Consider the following 20312-nt stretch of genomic DNA (forward strand, 5'->3'; position numbering starts at 1 on the left):
GCGTATCATTTGCCCTGCACCAGTAAATGTTGTATTCTTCCTCATGAAAAGCACAAACAGCTACCACTTACAATGATTAGTGTAGAAGGATGGTTCTCTCATGAAAAGTCTGTGAGCTTAAAAGTCCACAGTAGTAAGCAAACAATGAATCAGTGCCTGAAATTTGTAGTGCGTGTAAGAGATGTACTTTTTAGTACACGCAGAATGTTCAGTCTTTGTTGACTCCTTTGCTCAGGGCCTCGCCAACCAGAGCTTGTGCAAAATAAAACCCCATCACACTTCCAGTAGATGGGTACACATAGTTTGTGCCCAAGAGCTTTTTCCAAATATCCATAGCAAAAATCTATAATAAAGCAGCTTTTCAAATTAACTGTGAATATATCCTTACAGTGCAATATATCTACGTTTTCTGAAATTTTGTGCTGTGTACAAATACTGTCGAATGTACAAGTAAGTAAATGATGAAATCTTCAAAATAATGTTCATTCACATCAGTTGAAGTGTTGTAGTCCCAATTACTGAAAGAATTATTCACCTCCAATAATGTGATCCTGAAGTTTGCACAGACCTGCAAAGGCAGACCCTTGGGACGTTTTTTCTCTCATAAGCAGGTAGTCAGTGGGCACTCAGTTAGGAAATTGGGGCATTATGTTCAGATGGCTCCTGAGAAGTTTCTCATAAGTACCATGCTCATTGTAGACTTCACCCTTTGCACTGTATCAGTTGTATTTTTTAATTTTTTTTTTGACAGGTACTACTCTGTTTTATACCCTCTGGAAAGAAAAATATCTGATGCAAAATCCCGAGACCTTGTTATCTATATCTGGGCCCATGCAATAGTGGCCAGCATTCCAGTATTTGCTTTGACCAATGTGTCTGATATTTATGCCATGTCTACCTGTTCTGAATCTTGGAGTTACTCCCTTGGCCACCTGATATACGTCGTCGTCTATAACGTCACCACTGTGATTGTACCAGTGGCTGTGGTATTTCTGTTTATGATTCTTATTCGCAGGGCACTGAGTGCCAGCCAGAAGAAGAAAGTCATCATAGCTGCCTTAAGGACCCCTCAAAATACAATTTCTATCCCTTACGCCTCCCAGCGAGAAGCTGAGCTTCATGCCATGCTGCTTTCCATGGTTATGATATTTATTTTCTGCAGCGTCCCCTATGTGACTTTGGTAATTTACCGCACCATACTCAATATTTCAGATATTTCAATCTTCTTGCTCCTCACTGCCATTTGGTTGCCCAAAGTCTCTTTGCTGGCCAATCCTTTGTTATTTTTAACTGTTAACAAATCTGTACGGAAGTGTTTAGTGGGGACAATAGTACAGCTGCACCGAAGGTATAGCAGGAGAAACATTGTCAGCTCGGGTGGTGTTGCAGATGCTACTCTGGAGCCCAGTGCCCGCTCGGGGAGCCAGCTTCTGGAGATGTTTCATATTGGGCAACAACAAATCTTCAAGCCAATGGAAGATGAGGAGAATGAGACCAAATCCATTGGCTGTAGTGACTTTCATCAGAAAGAAATTCCTACCACCAGTTCAGAGGTAGGAGAGACTTTGGTTCACAAATTCATACCACAGACGACTGCAGACTCTGCAGCTCAGGTGGCACCAGCTGTGCCCACAGAAGCTGATATGGTAAATGACAGATATTCCATACAGTTTGGTTTTGGGCCCTTTGAGCTGCCTCCACAGTGGCTCTCAGAAAATCGAAACAGTAAGAAGCGGCTCCTGCCTCCTTTGGGGAATACCCCTGAAGAGCTAATCCAGACCAAACAGCCTAAAAGTAAAGCCGAAAGAAAAATCAGCAGAAACAATAAAGTCAGTATCTTTCCCAAGGTGGATTCTTAGTAAGAACGGGAGCTTTAGTGACAGAGGAAAGTCACATTCTATTGTATGTGTGATCCCATGGATCTTTGTTATGCTGAAATTTGTTACAGACTAATTTTTTTTTGTGCCAATGTAGTTTAAACAAACGAACAAATGGGAATCATATACACAAGTGTTCCTTATTAATTTGTTTTCATGAAAACAGTATATCAAATGATGGTGATTATTAGTTTTATCTGTGAAATCCCTGCAGTGATATCTGCCTGATTAACTGCTAGAAATTTTACATGGCTTTGGAAACACTTTGTGTAGCTGAAGTATGGAAATACATCAGTTTTCTAGGAAACCTCATGTTGTATTAAAACAGACTGGGTATCAAAGTAACTTAATAGGAGAGGCTGTAGGGAGAAGAAGACAGATGCAAAATGGGTAAATCCTAATGTCCTGTACGTGGACACAGCAAGATACTGCACATTTAATTAATCAAGTAAGATGGACTATTAAGTACAACTATTTTCTCTTAAGCCCAGTTAAATCAGTGTTAGAAACAACCCAACTTGCTGGACTTTTTTTACAAATCAGTTACCAAGTTTCTGCCAAACATCAGAACTTCTTAAAAACTCGAACTACTATTTTTGGTTTAAAACTTCAAAGCCAAGGATACCCAAATCATCATGTGTGTCAAACCTGAGAAAGACCATTTTTATTTCAAAAAAACCTTACATCCTTTTAGTTTTAAGTAAAAACTGGATTGGAGACCATACAGGACAAATCCTGACTCCAGTAAACAAGTATGTATGTGCCAAGGGCATAAATAGAAAGAACAGTTTGATCCTGTGATAAAGGGCATATACAAATGTCCCAACAGTGTAATGTATGTGTTGTGTAAGTAACGAAGGGGTCAACTGTAAAATAGACTCATTGCTACTGCACTTTGCTGTTTCCTTACGGGAAAGCTAGCAAGTGAAAGAAATGGGTCAAGAATGGTAGTAGATATGAGAATAAGACTTGATTTTCCATTAGGATATTGCTTTAACGTCAAAATGGAAAGTAACCTGGGGAGACCTAGGTATCTAAGATTTCTTGTTGGAAAAAAACAATGAGCCAAAGGTGGTAGACCATGTAGCAATAGTAGAATGCTGAGTGAAGAAGCTGATAACGGACTCACCCAAAAAAGGTTTCTTAATGCTGTTGCTCTACTGTTGTCAGAGATAGGGAGATTTCCTTCTACCTTCACAGATACAGATACCAACCTTTCTACTCCGCTCATCTCACAAAGATGACCACCCAGTGTATGAACATAAGATTCTCAAATCTGGTGCTGAATTCATGAGTGCATCAGTCATGCCCCCCTGGTACCAGCACACCAGCCTTTTTTGTGAGAGTTCAGGCATTGTACTGTATGTTGTACCCTTGTGTCATCACATGTCTCGTTTATTCTGAATGTGAATTTTGTGTACTCACCTGAAGTAGCTTTTGTGTCTGTCAGATGTCCTGAAGCTGTTGTAACCCTGACGTTTTAATCCTTGTTCAGTTGCAAGTAGTCTTTCCTTCTTCCTTAAATGCATTCGCTGTTGTCTCTGTGGGTAGTTCCTTAAAAGCACAATTTAGTAACATCTGTGTACTCCCTTGTGGTTCTCCTGTACTTCAGCCCTCTGGTGCATGCTGAACCTTTATCCGTAGTTACTGCCTGCTTATGGAAGTAAAGCATACTTTGAAAAGGACAAAGGTAAAGAATCTTGCCAAGTTCACAGTAACTTACTAAATCCAACTGGTTAATTTTAAAAGTGAGAAAAAGTTCTGCTGAAGCAGAAATTAGAGATGTACCTGTTCTTCCTTTGACGTGTTTGAAGAAAGTCAGCAGCTTTCAGTAGCTCCAAGGTGGTGGATTTTTACAAGGCATTAAAAGCAAAAGTTTTAATAAAAATATATTAAAAAAAGTTTATAAATTACTGTGTAAATGATTTTTTTTTCCCATTTCCTCTTTGATTTCAGTGCTATTCCCACTCAGCTTGGGAGTGAGGAGCAGTCTTCAGTGGGTCCAGATGGGTGGAGGGAACCCCGGCTGCCCTGCTTCTTAGATACAGAGATGAGAAGGCAGACAGAGCTCGCTTGAAATCAGACAGAAGAAATATTCCAGGAGAAGGTGTTCCTTCTTTGGCTGATTTAGAGAAGTACCATAGCAGACTCTTCTTTTTTTTAAGTGTTGGTAGAACATAATTTAATAGGGTGTTTGTTTTACCAGGAATAGATGCCATTCAAAAATTCCTGAAAACCTCAAAGGCAAAGAAGGATTTATAGTTTCCTTATGATTTTGGATTAAATTTAATATTTATGGCCCACTTACATACAGATACTGGTTAAAGTCCCTCTGAATAATGAATGTGGGTAAATATTAACTCAGATCTGAACTCCTTTGAGGAAAACAAAGTATCTTAAGTTCCGTCCCTTTCTACTCTTGTGTTGAATGAAATGCCAGTGATAAATTCTAAGAGCCAAATTGCATATAGTTTAGTTTTATCATACCAGTAAAGCCAAGGGTTTGTGGTGGTTTTACACTGTAGGGACAAAAACGTCTTTTTTCTTTCAAAGAGGACACCCGTAAAAACTTGTTTGTATATTTTTAGCAGATTCTGTCTGAAGACATTGACATCTTTCACCAAGATATTAATTAAGGTGGTTTTCCATACCTGAAGAATTATTTGGGAATGTTTTATTTTAGTCTTTCTTTCAACAGTTTATCCATGTGAATGTGTAAGGGAAATTAAAAAATACACAAAAGCATATCTTTTGATAGAAAAAATAATCTCTGTAAAATTCATAATATGGCCTCTTTGCTAGAAATGTCATCAGAAAACAGTAGTTCAGGAGACTCTATGCCAGATACATAGATCTATTTAACTAAGATCTATTTAACTTGTAGAGTTTGATTTTTTACTTCATCCAAGACAGAGGTAACTTTGAGTCATTACTGTTGTCTGGTGGTTTGTTGTTCAAACAATTCCTACAAATGTCCCCCAGCATCCCATATGAAAAGAAAATCAAGACTTGTTAAAGTTAAAGGTTAAAACTTGCTACTGGACAGTAAACTTGGAGGAAGGAAAGTTGAAAAACAGAAAATGGAGCACATATTGAACAATGGAACAAATCTTTTAAAAAGGATGAAAATACTATGGAGACAATATCAATTTACTGTTCCTAGATATCCTAAAGAAATGTTGTTAAATTCAAAGAAACACCACTTGAAAAATAAAGAGAAAAAAAACCCTCAGAGTCCTTCAGCACTAAATACGTCTGCAGTGGTTGGCTACTTGGCAACAATGTCTTTTGCACAATGGGATAAACTTCCAGAGAAAACCAGTTGTTTTCTAGAAACTCCCTGAGTATTCTGCTCTTCAACAATTCTAATTGCTATTAAGCTGCAGTAACTTAATGAATGCATTTGTTCTTGTTTTAAAAATACTTTAAAGTACACCTATAGATAATGTTTTGTAGAAAAGGCTGTCTGGATTTCTGTAGTGAGTTTTGTTCTATTTTGCTCCCTGTTTCCTGGGAGAATATTCTTGTATTGGTGGGCTATATCTTGAACAATGGAAAGCAAAGTCTGTGATTCCAGATCAGCAGGACTGGGATTTAGCAGCTGGTTCCAGTTAAACAGGAGCTGTCCCATAAGCTGCTGTGAAAATAACCAGCTCTGGAGGTGATTACATGGCCCACAAAATGCAGGTACTTCCTCTCATGTCACCTGCCCTTGCCCTGCATAATTAGATAAAGAATGAAAACATTAAAAAAGCAATATCCCTGCTTTCTAATCTTGTTTGATAAAATTTATTGTGTAATTGTTCTGTAACCTACATAGGAGTCAGTATGAGATAATGGGTTTAGGGGTTTTCCCTTTCTTTGGCTATAGAGGACTCACCCTCTTCCCCCCCCAAAAAAAAAGATAGGGTTGAAGTCATTGCTTTCAAACTTAAACATTCTTATCTCTCCAAAAAGATTGCTTCTTATTTTAATTGGAGGGACTGTCTCTGTGCCAAAGTAGGGATATCAGCAGGATTTCTAAACTAATTATAATGATGACTGTAACTATCACACTGGGACCTCAGGGTCAGCCACTGCAATCTTCAGTAATTTGTAATTCAGGGACAGTTTAGGGAAAAAACCCTACAACAAAACAGAACACATCAGGTAGAAAATTGCAGAACTCCAGATGCAGATGTTTGCACTCCAGGAGCAAATTGATTCTTCCTTCCCTCTGGAGAACACAGAGGGGGAACAGCAAGGACCACCCCAAAGTCATCTTTGTTCTAGGTCTGTTTTCAAGCTGCTAAACCAGCCGAAGGTGGAGAAGAGTAGACAGAGGCTGATTTTTCTGATTGCGTTCTTCAGGGGCGACAATACAAGGATGGGATGCGGAAGACTTCATCTCAGTGAGAGCCCCTCTGCACCTGCATAGGAGCAGTTCTTGTTTCTTCTCTGTGAGGAGAAAGCGACTATTTTTCAAAGAAAGCGTAAGAAATACTAAGTCAGATCCGATTTCTGAATACCCATTTGTTAATGCAAACCAGGGTTTCTCTACACAGCAGTTCTTTTGCATCCTGAGGTTCCCCTGGGCTAAACATAATGCGCTGAAATGGTGATTTACTGCAAAAATACCTTTGTGCACAGTACTCACCTAAGCAGTATTCTATCTTCTTTGCCTCCATTTTCTGTAAAAGAAAACCCTCTATTTTGTTTTTAACTGGATCACATCCTAAGCCACAGAAGAAGATGCTTAGACACCTGTAGGATCTAATTTTTCTGGTTCCCTTGCCCTTCCCTTCTTGGTCTAGTAGCAGACTCCAACTCATTGTACCCCCCCAGCACTGAGACTTTTCAGCAAGACACACCCCATTTTGAGCTCCTGCTTCCTAAATTCTACTATTTGCCAGCAGAAGAAGGTGTGGCAGCGTGGAAGACAGTCTTGTCGAGGAAGGACCTTTCCCAAGCCAAAGAATGAAAACCTGGCTTTGTTAAACATGATGGAAGTTTTACCATTGACTCTGGACTTAGGATTTTAGTTCAGCTTTTCCTCTTCAGCTGTCAGGTTACTAGGCTGTACCACCGTTGCTGATGGAGCACACTGCAGATCTTGACTCATCCTCACCAAGGGTTTCTGGAAAACTTGGAATATGGCCCAGAATTCCTGGCTTTTTGCCCTTGACTTTGCACATACCAATCAAATAATAATAATCTATTTGTCCTTTGCTAGAAAAGCATCTGATTATTCCTGTAACATCTATGGGAATTAATATAAGGAAAATGAGCTGTCCTTTTCCTAATCAGTGTACTGGAACTGTTAACAAGGTCCCTTAAAAATACTGCCTGTGGTAAAGAAAAGCTACTTCAGGTGAGTACATGAAAGAATATTAAAAATATTGAAGACTAATAACTAGCAAGCATTAAAGCAGGTCTTGGTAATTTGCCCTCCAGCCTGCATGGGACAATAGAAGTGTTTTGGCTACCTATTTGTGCACTAAGATGCTGTTCAGCAGAGAAGTATGATTATAAGTGGTAGTAATGGAAGAATTTCCCCACATTTTTCTCCCTCACTTCTGTTTCTTCTTTACTGGATTAGGAGGAAAAGAATAAGTGAATTTTGTTCCTATGGTGACTGTGTTCTCAGTACCAAGACAGCTTGTCTAAATGTACCTTCACCATGTTGAAACATAACTTTTGGGATGCAAAGTACATCTTAAAAGTGTTTTTCTTGCTGTACCCTTTCAAGACATAAGAGTTTTCTCCTATTCAACGTATTTTTTTCCTCTTTATTCAAATCAGTATCTAGTTTATCATAGAACAAAACTGACCTATTCGTAGAAAGGCGAAAAAGAAAATCACACCCTTTTCTAGTTCAAATTTCATTATAAATAAACCTGCCCCTGTAAAAAAAATATTTGAGATTCTCTAATATTTAATAATGTTCAGTCCTCTTATTAGAGAGGAAGACTGTTAAGGTCCAATTTGCAGGACTTGAGATGAACACTTTGAACCTCTTATTTTCCACTGTAGGTCTTCTATTAAGACCTACATTGATAATACTCACTGATGATACGATCAGCTGTGGTTTGATATATCCCTGCTAAGCCACCATCCCATCTTGGATGGGACCACCTCATAAATTCAGGGAAGGCTTTCTCTGTGGACAAGCAGCAGTAGGGAGCCTATTCGTGCACCACTTTAAGAGATTTATGTCAGTAGGTTACCAAACACAGAGCTGGACACTCTCCTTTCATCCGCTCTTCTGAGTTCATGATGGTCTGTGATACAGGAAGCTGACAGCAAGTCAGAGTTTGTGAACCATTAAATGTATACACTGTACTGTAGAAATAAATAGAAATTGGGGTACTTATACACACCTGATTTCCATACCTCATTACTCATAGTTAATCTAAGTCTTAAGAGAGCACAAGGCAGATTTTAGTTTAGCTAGCTCTGAATGATACTGTTCACTCTATGCTTTCTCATTGTCATTACTGGCCTAAAGGACTCAATTTGTGGATGTAAACATTCAGTCTTCTGGTCTTGCTTCAAATCATGACCCGCATCATTTGGAAAGCGCTATGTATTCCAAACACCACAATGGCACTGCCTTAGCAATTGCAGGACTAAGTTTAGAGGACAGGCTGAGGGAGTTGTTTAGCGTAAAGAAGGGAAGATTCTGAGAAGACTTTATAGCAGCCTTCCACTACTTGAAGGCTTTCCTACAGGAAAGGAGAGGAGGGGCTCTTTATCAGGGAGTACAGTGGTAGGATGAGGGGTAATGGCTTTAAGCTGAAAGCTGTTAGAAAGAAATTCTTCACTATAGGGTTATTGAGGCACTGAAATAGGTTGCCCAGAGAAGTCATGGAAGCCCAATCCCTGGAGGTGTTCAAGGCCAGGTTGGATGAGGCTTTGAGCAACCTGATCCAGTGGGAGGTGTCCCTGTCCATGGATGGGGGGTTGGAACCAGATGATCTTTAAGGTCCCTTCTGGCCCAAACCATTCTGTGATTTTATAAAATAGAGGTGGTTCACTAGCATATTTTCTGTAGTTGTTCTCTTACTGGCATTTCCAGGAATATTATGGTAAAATACCATCCACTATAAGCATCAATAAAACCTCCGCTGTTTAGGGCATGTATTTGCTGTCTACCAGTTAAGATTTTGGAAAAAAAAACCCTTGTCAATCAAAACCTTATTTTGAACAAGATGCATTTGTTTCTTCAAACTATTTCTGGCAATTTTTTTACTGCCAATAAAAACCAGATTTTAACATCTGTGGTTATCAGAGGAAGCTGTAGAGGCCAGTAACTGTCTTTATAGCTTTTACGAGTTAATCAGAACACAGGAGTTAATCCTCAGATCGTATCTGAATGTAGAAAAGGGATGGGATTCAGATGGTAGTTACACTCCCCTTATTAATTAAAATTAGTTATTCACAAGAACATTCAGATAAAAAATTGTGACCTCGGTATTAGCTTTAAGTTTTCACTAATTTATTTAGGAGTAATTCGATTATCCTTGTTCACAAGTAAACACGACAATTTACGCAGGAGAAAAGACAAACGAGTGCCGAATGAAACAGCAAAGGCTCCACACAATAACTTTTTTTCTATTGGCTCAAACACTTCAAAAATTGTTCTTTCAATGAAGTGGGAAAGGCAATAGCTACGAGAATTGCATTGCCACGAAAACGGCTGCGGCGCTCGTTTACAACACGCCGGTAACGGGTTTCAACGCTGACTTTAAAGGGCGCCCCGGAGTCACCGAAGCCGCCGCTGCCCTCCGCGGCTGTGGGAACCTGGGACCTGCCGGGACACAGCACGGGCAGGGGGGCAAGGGGGCACGGACACACGGACACGGAAAGACGGACATGGACAGATGGACAGGGACACACGGACACACGGACAGACGGGCAGGGACACACGGACAGATGGACAGGGACACACGGACACGGACAGACGGGCAGGGACACACGGACACATGGACAAGGACAGACGGGCAGGGACACACGGACAGGGGCAACGACGCAGGGACACACGGACACACACGGACAGGAACAGAGGGACAGGGGCAGGGACACCCGGGCATACGGCAGCCCCGCCCCGGCACAGCCCATCTCTCTGCGGGGGGGGGGGGGGGGGGGGGAGGGAGAGGGGGTGAGGGAGAAGGACGCTCTCCGTGCAGCGTTTCTATCGACCAGGACGGAGCCATCAGGCTTCAGTGGGGTTATCCGCCCGTTCGGACGCTGTGGCCGGGTGGGAGCTCGATTCCATTGGCAGCCCTATCACTGGCTAAGAACAACTTCCCCCCGCCCCGGCGAAAGCGCCGCCGCCGCTGAAGGCGGAGCCCGCAGGTACCGCGCGGGGACCGCGTCGGTCGCCAAGGAAACAGCGGCCGCGCCGCCCCCGCCTCCGCGGAGAGGCTCCATCCCTCCTCTCCATCCCTCCTGCTCTCTGTCCCTTTCTCTCTCTCTCCATCCCTTTCTCTCTCCTTTCTCTCTCTCTCCCCCTCCCTCCTCCTCTCCCTCCTAATCCCCCTTCCTTCCTCCACTCCCTCCCTCTTTCCTTCTCTCCCTCCTTCTCTCCCTCCTTCTCTCCCTCCTTCTTTCCCTCCTTCTTTCCCTCCTTCTCTCCCTCATTCTTTCCCTCCTTCCTTCCCTCCCTCCTTCCTTCTCTCCCCCCTTCCTTCTCTCTCTCCCTGTCCATTCACCCATTGGAACATCTCCTGTGAGATTATTTTTTGTTTGTTTGTTCACGCGTTTGGGATTTTGCTCCCGAATCCTTTGGGTCTCAGCTCTTGGCTTCTTCCTTTGTGTTGCTTTGCGTCTTTGGCACTTGGTTTTTCCACTTGATTCTGGAAAATGGAAGAAGCTCTTGGCCAGCCCCCAGGCGGGTGTCCCTGGGCAGGGAGGGCCGAGGTTCAGTGCCTGAAGGAGCCATCGAGAAAGCTGGTGAGGGGCTTCTTACACGGGCATGTGCTGATAGGATGGGGGGCAATGGATTTAAATTGGAAGGGGGAAGACTTAGATTAGACATTAGGAAAAAATTCTTCCTGATGAGCATGGTGAGGCACTGGCACAGGTTACCCAGGGAAGCTGTGGCTGCCCCATCCCTGGAGGTGTTCAAGACCAGGTGGGATGAGGCTTTGAACAGCCTGATCTAGTGGGAGGTGTCCCTGCCCATGGCAGGGGGTTGGAACTGGATGGGCTTTAAGGTCCCTTCCAACCCAAACCATTCTATGATTCTATGATTCATGCATTGAAGGGAATGAATGAATAGAAACTACTCTTTTTTCACCCTGCCTGCGTCTCTGTGCTGTGCCGTAGTGTCACAGACCCATATGCGTGGCTCAATTTGTCATGTTTCTTGTACTGAAATAAAAAGTTGTATTCACTTGGCCCTTCTGAGAGTTACCAGTGCGTATGACAGACTCGGGTTTCTAATTCCTGTGGATTCATACAGACTTTTTGCAGAGAACTATGCATTTCTGTTGTTTAAACTCAAAATAGAATTGAGACTGATTGTTTGGATTTGGGAACTCCCCATGTTTGGAGCTGCTAAATATAAAATCCTTTTGACTGCTTTATTTGATATGTTCAAGATGCTTATAAAATACCCTCATTCTTTTGTTGATGTTAGCTTTGTGATTTTTGTTTTTTTTTTTTTTTTTAAATGGGCAAAAAAGACCCATGACATTTCCTTTGTTACGTGATTACTTTTGACATTTAGGCAATCTGAAGTTTCTTTGACAGGAAGCCCATTTGAATACTTTGGTTGCCTTGATGAAATAAATATGTATTTGTACGTATATTAAAAGATGTGTACATGAGTGGAAAGCTGGTCTATACTGGAAAGACCTCGCAACACTGAATTGCTAGAAAGGATTTGAAGCTCATTTAATCTGCATCTGAAATATTACTAGGCTTGTGTTGCTTTATTAATAAACTGATGGTTTGGAAAGTCACTTTTTTTTTTTTTTTTTTTTTAAATTTAGGCCATAATGGATATTAGAAGAAGGAGCTTCGATAAAATTACAAGGCCTGCATCTAGCTTAAGAGCTTATCGTAATTGTAGATCTTTAAGTACATCTATGGAGTTCTTAACACCAGAACTGTGTTTGCCAAAGGTAATTCTTTTCTCCTTCAGCAGGTTAGAAACTCTATGCCTAATTTTTCTTAGAAGAAGGCCAAAAAAAAAAAGGTTCTGCTTTTTTTTTTTTCCACTTCACATAGAGTTCTGGGCGTTGCAGATGTGCCAAGGCATTATGTGAAGGTTCATTAATAAGAGTAGTTCATTATGCATGCATGGAATGATGTTTAATTTAATTTTTCTGAATCTGTGTTACTGTTATGTTTGCCACAAAAAGGGCTATTCAGGTCTGCAACCTGGAAAACTTGGTTGCTTTCCTCTTTATCTTTAATCAGATTATTAAATAAATTCTATTTTAAGTAAAAACATTGGAAATTCTGTCAGTAATGTGTAGATATAGGCTGTTGGCACATGACCCAGTACGCGTATAATTTCACTTCCATCCCATTTATGATTTTAAACTGATTTTGTTTATTAAAATAAAACATTTAAGCAATCCTCATAAGTTGAATTTTTGACAACAAGGCTCTCATGTTTTTTTTGAATCAAGTTTTAAAAACTTTTCGTAGTACGTGTCAGCTCCAGGAATTCCACAACATCTGTTGGAAGGGATTCATCCATCCTGTGAGAAAAAATTATATTGGGGTTTAACTTAATTTTGGAAGGGGATATGTGATAGGGTTGTTAGGATGTAGGAACTGGGACTTGGGAATTAGGGATTTAGATTGATTGACTTAAAAGTAGGCTAATTGCATTGTACCTCTGTTCACCTGTATAATGGGATCATACCTAGATTCTTCACAGAAGTATTAAAATCTTTTGATAGGTTCACAGTCAGGTATTAAGGTTACATCAGATAACTCTGAATCCAAGTTCTGACCTGAACGTTATAGGCTGTTGCATGAAAATTGCAGTCTCTTGAGGATGGCGAGTTAAGGATAAACTTTTCAGCCCTTCAGAGGCTATAAAAAACTCTATAGTGTGAGCAAGAGACTGGGATGCTGCCTGATGCAGAGCACCCACAGTGTCAGAAAAAGGATCAGGCTGTTGTACACACAGGCTCTTAACTGGTTCTTTGAACCCTCTGCTGCAGCATAAACGGCACAAAATCTTCAGACTGATTTTGTAGTCTAGCAGTCCCAAATCTGTCAGTCTGTGGAATGATGAGCCTGAGGAAAAACTCGTTGGTGTGATATCTTTATCGTTGGTGTATATCAGATACAAAGATTGATTGTTTATTTAAGAAGTACTTGTCAGTCTTGTGTAGAACGTTGTTAGCCTTTATCATAGCGTGTGATTATTTTGATTATATTTTCTTCCCCTCAAAGAATTATATTTTTACTGTAGTAATTACTTTGCATTTTATAGGTTGATACACCTGTCGGTTTGGCTGGTAGTCGTCAAAGAGACAGTCTAGAAGACTGCTATCCAGAAGAAAATAAAGGTGATGACAGAGGGGAATCTAGTGTCAAGGAAGTAAGAGCCAATCAGCAAACTTCAGTGGCAAGTACGGCATCTTTTATTCAGAAGTGTGTACTGAATCCCAGTAAGCTGTCAGATTCAAGAATGACTAAAGCTTTCTTCTGGTATGGCTAGACCAAATATCATTTTTGTATAGTCTCGGTAAAACACTGTTGGTGGCGAGAAGAGGATGCAAATAAGTAAAATTTTAGAAGAGAAGGAGGAGTCAAAACTCATACCTTCACTTCTCATCAAGTTTTGAATCCATCTTTGAAGGAAATGTGTTATCACTGCTGTTACCATTACACCATATGTCTTGTGGCATCTAAGCTGTGACCTGCAGGTGAGGGTCTGAAGATCAGTAGAAACCAGCTGTATGTGTTCCATGGAGCCACGTTAGAAAGTGTTTTCAATAAGGTGTTTCTATCAAAGAAATTGTGGTAATTTGCTAGAAATTTTATATCCTAATAATGGTCCACCGGTCCAAAAAAATTAGAAATTATGGTTGCAAATTACAGTATTTCACAGATGGACAATGCTAATGCTAATACCACAGTTTAAAAATAAATATGCAATATCTCATTTTAATGAAAGCAATTATGGAAGTGTTTTAGATGGCATTGTTTTGACATTCTATAAATGGTAACAAGTCTAGAGCTTCTGACTATTTAAATGTGGAGAAGCAAAGGCAAATATGTGAAGCAGAAAGTTTGGATGCCTTCTTGAAGTTTAGATAAAATTTGATGACTAAACTGGGGTTAAAAGAAATCTCTTCATTCCCGCTCCTGTGTTTAACACTAGTCCTGTGTATATTCTATAGCTATAAAGAAATATTACAAACTGAAAATGTATATGCATTGTGATATGCAAGAGTTATTGGGTGAATTCTTTATTTAAAAATTACTTTATTAAAGGGTATTTCTTTAATGATATGGTAGTATTTGAGTTTTACATAGATTCAATCAATCTAAGAAGGCAGCATCCAGTGGTGATGCTATTCAGTGCAGCAGTGCTGCTCATCTAACATAGTAATTTCTTTAGAACAGAAATTAGATAGAACTGAACTTCAAAGCTTCTCTCAGTAGTATTAAGTTGAAATCTCTCTGCTATGTTCAAGCCAATTGAAATAAGTGCTCTTTTTAAATCTTTTGTCCTTGGGGCTTCCCTGGAGCTTGGTTAGATTTTTGTAGCTCTCCTGTTGTTATATCACTCATCTCTTTTTCTAGAACAAGCATCAGAGTCTGGTTTGGCTGAGATATAAGTCAAGACTGAAAATTCTATAATGTTTAAAAGTAGAGATATTACAGAGTCTCTTGTAACTCCAGAATTATTCATTTTAATGAAGACCATTTCAACATGTATTCTACTCACTTGCCCCAAATGAGGGGCTCTTCCTCCCCCGTATTCAACTGCTAAAGCTGTGGTTTTGATTCAGCATTCTATTACAAAGACTTTTATATTTTGACCTACTACAAACAGATTTAGAAATGAACATGATATATATATGCTTGAGAATAATTGTACTTTTGTCTATGGTTGTTATCAAATTACTTGCACTACTTTTTAGTTTTTTTAGGTTGAAATCCTCCAAGTAACATTGACTTAAAATCTGTTCTATAGCAAACTCTTCCAACTTGGCAGATTCTGAAGAAACAGATGTGGATCCTCAGATTCAAGCAGCTCTAAAGAAAATGCATAAACTTGACACAATACTGGCAAAAAAACAATTTAAGGAGAGAGCAGTTAAAAAACAAGGCAAAGAAATGAGGGCAAAGATCTGTGAGGAACTTCAGGTTAGAAGTATACTGCTTATTTTGTATATAGTATACCTGACAGTACTGTTACAGAATTATCATGTTTCACAGATATGTTTTTTTTATTAAATAACTCACGGTTGGCTGATAATGAAGAAACTGATCTTAAAAAGTAACGTTTGAATAGGTTTTAATATGTGTTAATATGTGTTGGGTAGGTCTTATGCTTGATCTCACTACTTGAAGGTATGATAAGGCATGACAAGAGGTGAAGTCTGTGAACTCAGACCTAAAAGCATTTATTCTGCCCTAGTGTGACCATTCTTAGGTCCATCTATTTCAGTACTGGCTGTTATTGAAGAAATAGGACATCACCCCTGAAGAAGATATGAGAATGCTACAGCAAAAATTCCTTTACATTATTCCTATCCTGGTCTCTGGCAGTTAAATGTGCCTTTAAGCCTTGGAATATGAGATTTAGTATTTCCTCTGAGGTTAAGTATTGTATAATGTACATGACTACAAATGTCAGTTGCTAAAAACATGATTGCAGTCGGTTTGAGTGCATCTCATAATTTCAGTGGATTTGGATTGAGGATCATATATACATTACAGAATGTTTTGCTTTAAAGTATTTATTTGGAAGTAAATAGATGAATGTCTCTGTCTATTTATGCTTTCTTTCTTTTGAATAGTCAATTGGTACAACTGGCAGCCATGAGGAGGTAGAAAACACGAAACTCTTTTTAGCTTTGATTTCATCAGGGCAGGATACAACTGGTAAGTAAGAAAAATATGTAAATACTCTGATGTCATTATCCTGTATTTTGCTTGATATTACTATTTTTGTTGGATACTATAAAAATAAAGCTTCTGAGACTTTAAAATAAAAATATTTGCGTGCAAAAGTACATCAAGGGCTGCATAAAAAGAATTGTGGCCAGCAGGTCGAGGGAGAAGATTCTGTCCCTCTACTTCACTCTTGTGAGACCCCACCTGGAGAACTGTGTCCAGTTCTGGAGTCCTCAACATAAGACGGATATGGAGCTGTTGGAATGGGTCCAGAGGAGGGCTACAAAGAGGATCAGAGGGCTGGAGCACCTCCCATACGAGAACAGGCTGAGAGAGTTGGTGTTGTTCAACCTGGAGGAGAGATGGCTCTGAGGAGACCTTAGAGTGACCTTCCAGTACCTGAAGGGGGCCGACAAGAAAGCTGGGGAGGGAATCTTTACAAAGGCATGAAGTGATAGGATGAGGGGTAATGGCTTTAAATTGGAGAGGGGGAAACTTAGACTCCTCATTATGAAGAAATTCTTCACCATGAGGGTGATGAGGCACTGGCACAAGTTGCCCAGGGAGGTTGTGGAAGCCCTCTCCTTGGAAGCATTCAAGGCCAGGCTGGGTGGGGCCTTGGGCAGCCTGGTCTAGTGGGAGGTGTCCCTGCCCATGGCAGGGGAGTTAGAAGTGGATGATCTTTAAAGTGCCTTCCAACCCAAACAAGTCTATGACTACCGCAAATGTAGAAATTGTACCTTAACATTAAATTTGTTTTAGAAACTGCATTTTTTCCAAGAGCTGGCTACTCTAGAAGGATAAAAATCCAGGATAAATAAGGCAAATAAGTTGATCGCAAACATCCTTTCTCTGATTTCAGAAAGGATGTATGACTGATAAAGTGATGATAGCAGGTATAGGGCAAATGAAGAGTGGAAACCTGCTGAAAAATATGGACGTCTTTACCATTTTGGAACATCTGAGCAATAAGAAATTGAAAATTCCTTTGGTAAACCAACAAAATGCTGAAGTTACTGATGTGTGGTATTGGTGATCTCAGTAAGAGAGTTTGCCAGTCGGAGTACTTGTTATAGGAAAGACAGGCAGCTAAAAAATATTAGGCCTAAAATTTTTTCTTAGAAGCTGTAAGGGTATGGGCCTTGTCACACCTGTATCTTGGAGAAAATTTTCATGTGGGATTGGGAGAGAGTGAGAAGGAAGTGATGTCAGTAGTATGGTAAGTGTCTAATAATACGGCAAATCCAGAAGGAGGGAAATACTGAGCCTTTTTAGGAAACGTTAACACGAGAACTAAATGAATGGGGCCACCTTATGACACTAACTACTGAGGTATGTGTTGGAAAACAATACAGGAAGATGTATGCACAGCCTAGGTCTTGGAACATGGTCCGACAAGGGGTAGGAGTCATTTACATTAAATTTGTTAGTGACTAAGTTACATTTAATTGACTTCTAAAAGAATTTAAGATTCTGAACGTGATAGAGAACTTGAGTAAAAGGGATCATCAAGTAATATAGGATGTGATTCTAATGAAAACATGTAAATATAAAATGTGAACTTAGTTTTTTAATAAACTTTTTTCCTAAGAGTTCTAGAGAAGAAAATCTAGGATAGATGGCAGTTTGAAAAAGTGAAACTATATTAAAGACGTGATTGATTATTATCAGGAAGGAAAGGTCAGCAAGTCTGATCAGATAATACGTGGATTTCATCATGATGTGACAAAAATATTCAAAGTGAACACGAACAAACTAATAAGAATAAATGTTTGGGTTTATTTTTTAACTAAAAATAATATCCATCTTAAGTAGCATTTAAAACACTGAATTCTATAGCTGTGTTAAGAATAGACAAATGACTAAGGAAGGACTGGGTTCTCTAACAGGAAAGATAAACAAATAGTTAATGATATAGAGAAATGTGGAATACGATATATAACAAAAAATACTCTGATCAAATTACAGTGAATACTAATAATGTAAAGCTATAGATAGAATAGGAAAGGAAATGTTAAAAACTCTTTAGAAATGTTTTCTCTGCTGAGTCAGGAGAATACAATTCTGTTGATGTTCCAAAGCAACCACTTGAAGCATGTTCTGAAGTATTGGTAGTTTTCTTCAAGAATGCACAGAGGATGTGCCTGCTCGCAGGGATCTGAAAAAAGAAAATATTGGGTATTTTACAATGTCTTTTTACAGGGGGAGACACTGAAACAAACCACAGGTATTGTGCTCACAGTGTCTTTATTGTGAGGGGCAGGGTGAACAAAACCAGACTGAGTATGTCAAGAATGTACCTTATCTAAACCGCTCAATATTGTGTTTTAAAAAACTTGTTTGAATACTCTGTCTTGGGACTAGAGTTCTCAAAGATGTGTCAATCATATGCACATTTTGAATCCTCTGCTTCATCTGTACACCTTGGTTGAAAGGATTTCTTGGTTGAAAGGCAATAGAATTGTGGTGCATCCTGTCTTCCTTCTTATTGAGGAGAGAACAAGGATTTGAAGTCTGAATGGTTATTGCAGAGCAAAAATCTCAGCTTGAATGTTGGAAGTATATGTATAATAGTGGTAGAAATATGTGATTTAAACACTTCAACAAAACTTGTTATTACAAGGTAGCTGGCTTTTGTTTCTATGTTAAAGTTTGGATTATTAAGTGAAGAACAGAATTTGATTCAAGTGATATTTAAAAACCGTCCAGTAGATGTCAGGATATAGTAAAAAAAAAATGTAGGCAAGCAAAGCCTAGATCCTGATCCTGTAATTACCTAGATCCTGTAAATTACCTAGATCCTGTAATTTTTATTAATTTATATTTAAGAAACCATGTAAAATTAAGTCTGGTGCTATATACAACTTTTCTCTAATTTTTTTTTTTTGTTTTCAAGAGAAATTGCATGTATATTGTGACAAACCTAAATCTTCAGACAACTCATTTTATATTTTGTTATGCTAATTATTGTAAAGGCTGCATTGCTTTTATGGGTTAAGTACTTTATGGCAAAAATCAAACATCTGTACTGATTAGACATCACTTGTTTATGTGTGCTGTATAGGGGTTTCAAATCCTGGTAGAAGTTTAGTGTGTCCAGCACTTCAAAATGGAAAGAATTGTGCTTTTGTGCCTCTGTTCTTTCCCTATTTGAAATTTAAATTTGTGTGGTTGAGTAATTTTTCACATGTGTTGTGACATAAGAAAAATGGCTTCAGCTGCCATTGCTATCAGCTGCAATTGTTTAATTCTCTGTCATCTACCATTCTATGTAAACAGAGGGGACTTCTCTTCCTGATCACCGGCTAAGACGACAAGGACATAATAAATGGGTGTTCCTCTTGGTCGAACCACTGATATTAGTGGAATCTATGCATTTTTTAGAATGGGAAATGTTTATTTTTTAAATCTGAACTTCATCACTTGTCTTAGTCCACCAGTATGTGACCTTAACTTTACGTTATTAAATGTTTCTTCACAATGATTGGAGCAGTGCCGTGCTTTTGATTTCTCTGTCTTCCTAACATATGTCTTCACTACATCCTTAAAATGAAGGTTGGCCCTCAGTTTCCACCTTCACAATTTCTGGGTTGTGCTGGAGTCTCCTTGAATAGTAATAACAGGTTTCATTACCGGTATTCAAGACAGCAATGACTTCCACAACGCCCAGCACAGGCATGGCTGGGAGTTGCTGTTGCTTTCACTGTTTTCAGATATTCTACATTCTACTAGGTTGGGAATGCATGAAGTAGAGATCACTTACAACTTCTAAGCAATAAATTGCTTAAGTGGCTTTTACTATTTCTGCTGGAGGCTTTTGATATGGTTTCTGAATAGCTAAGATGTTATTGTTTTGGTTGCTTTTGGATTTCTATGTAACAATTGTCACAAAGGTCAGCCCTGAACAAGAGGAGCTCAACTTGTGAAGAAGAACGTATGAATTAGTTTTATAATATTGCTTTAGCAGTCTCATCAAGGTTTGTACCAACGCTTTGAAATTTGTGCCAGATCTGCCAAAACTTGTCAGCAAAATTTGTTGAGCTTCAGTCTCTCTTTCACTTAGCCATGGCAATCTTCACTGAACTCTTCGTCTCAGTGATCTATGTCTGTCCCTTCTCCGCTTGAATGTTCTGAGATGTTCCGTGTGATAGCTCCATCGCAAAAATGCTTATTCTACAGTTAACATGTAACTTAAAAGTAATGTTTCATATATGTTGCATGTTTTGTTGATGTTTTTTACTCATTTCATGATACAACTTATCATGTTTATATTGATTGGTAAATTCTCATGTGATCCAGTTGATAGATCCAAGATGTTACCTGGTAATGTTAAAGGTAGTTTAGGATGTTTTCAGA

The 20312-nt window shown here is 39.3% G+C and overlaps 2 protein-coding genes across 8 annotated transcripts in view; both read left to right on the forward strand.

Annotated features, from left to right (window-relative positions):
• Nucleotides 1-3741, forward strand: part of GPR176 (G protein-coupled receptor 176) — a 39757-nt gene extending 36016 nt beyond the window's left edge. For all 3 annotated transcript variants that reach the window (XM_009564676.2, XM_054068177.1, XM_054068178.1), the window contains one exon: nucleotides 752-3741. In XM_009564676.2, the coding sequence (XP_009562971.1) occupies nucleotides 752-1859 (1108 nt within the window). In that variant the 3' untranslated portion in view covers nucleotides 1860-3741. The remainder of the gene's footprint in view (nucleotides 1-751) is intronic.
• Nucleotides 3742-10465: 6724 nt separating this feature from the next.
• FSIP1 (fibrous sheath interacting protein 1) overlaps nucleotides 10466-20312 on the forward strand; it is an 84036-nt gene continuing 74189 nt past the window's right edge. For 4 of the 5 annotated variants that reach the window (XM_054068140.1, XM_054068139.1, XM_054068137.1 and 1 more), the window contains exons 1-5: nucleotides 10466-10811; nucleotides 11855-11986; nucleotides 13318-13495; nucleotides 15031-15203; nucleotides 15860-15944. In XM_054068140.1, coding sequence (XP_053924115.1) covers nucleotides 10722-10811; nucleotides 11855-11986; nucleotides 13318-13495; nucleotides 15031-15203; nucleotides 15860-15944 — 658 coding nt within the window. In that variant the 5' untranslated portion in view covers nucleotides 10466-10721. The remainder of the gene's footprint in view (nucleotides 10812-11854; nucleotides 11987-13317; nucleotides 13496-15030; nucleotides 15204-15859; nucleotides 15945-20312) is intronic. The other variant, XM_054068141.1, reaches the window with a different exon arrangement.

This window comes from Cuculus canorus, chromosome 5 (assembly GCF_017976375.1).
Source record: "Cuculus canorus isolate bCucCan1 chromosome 5, bCucCan1.pri, whole genome shotgun sequence".
Lineage (NCBI taxonomy): Eukaryota > Metazoa > Chordata > Aves > Cuculiformes > Cuculidae > Cuculus > Cuculus canorus.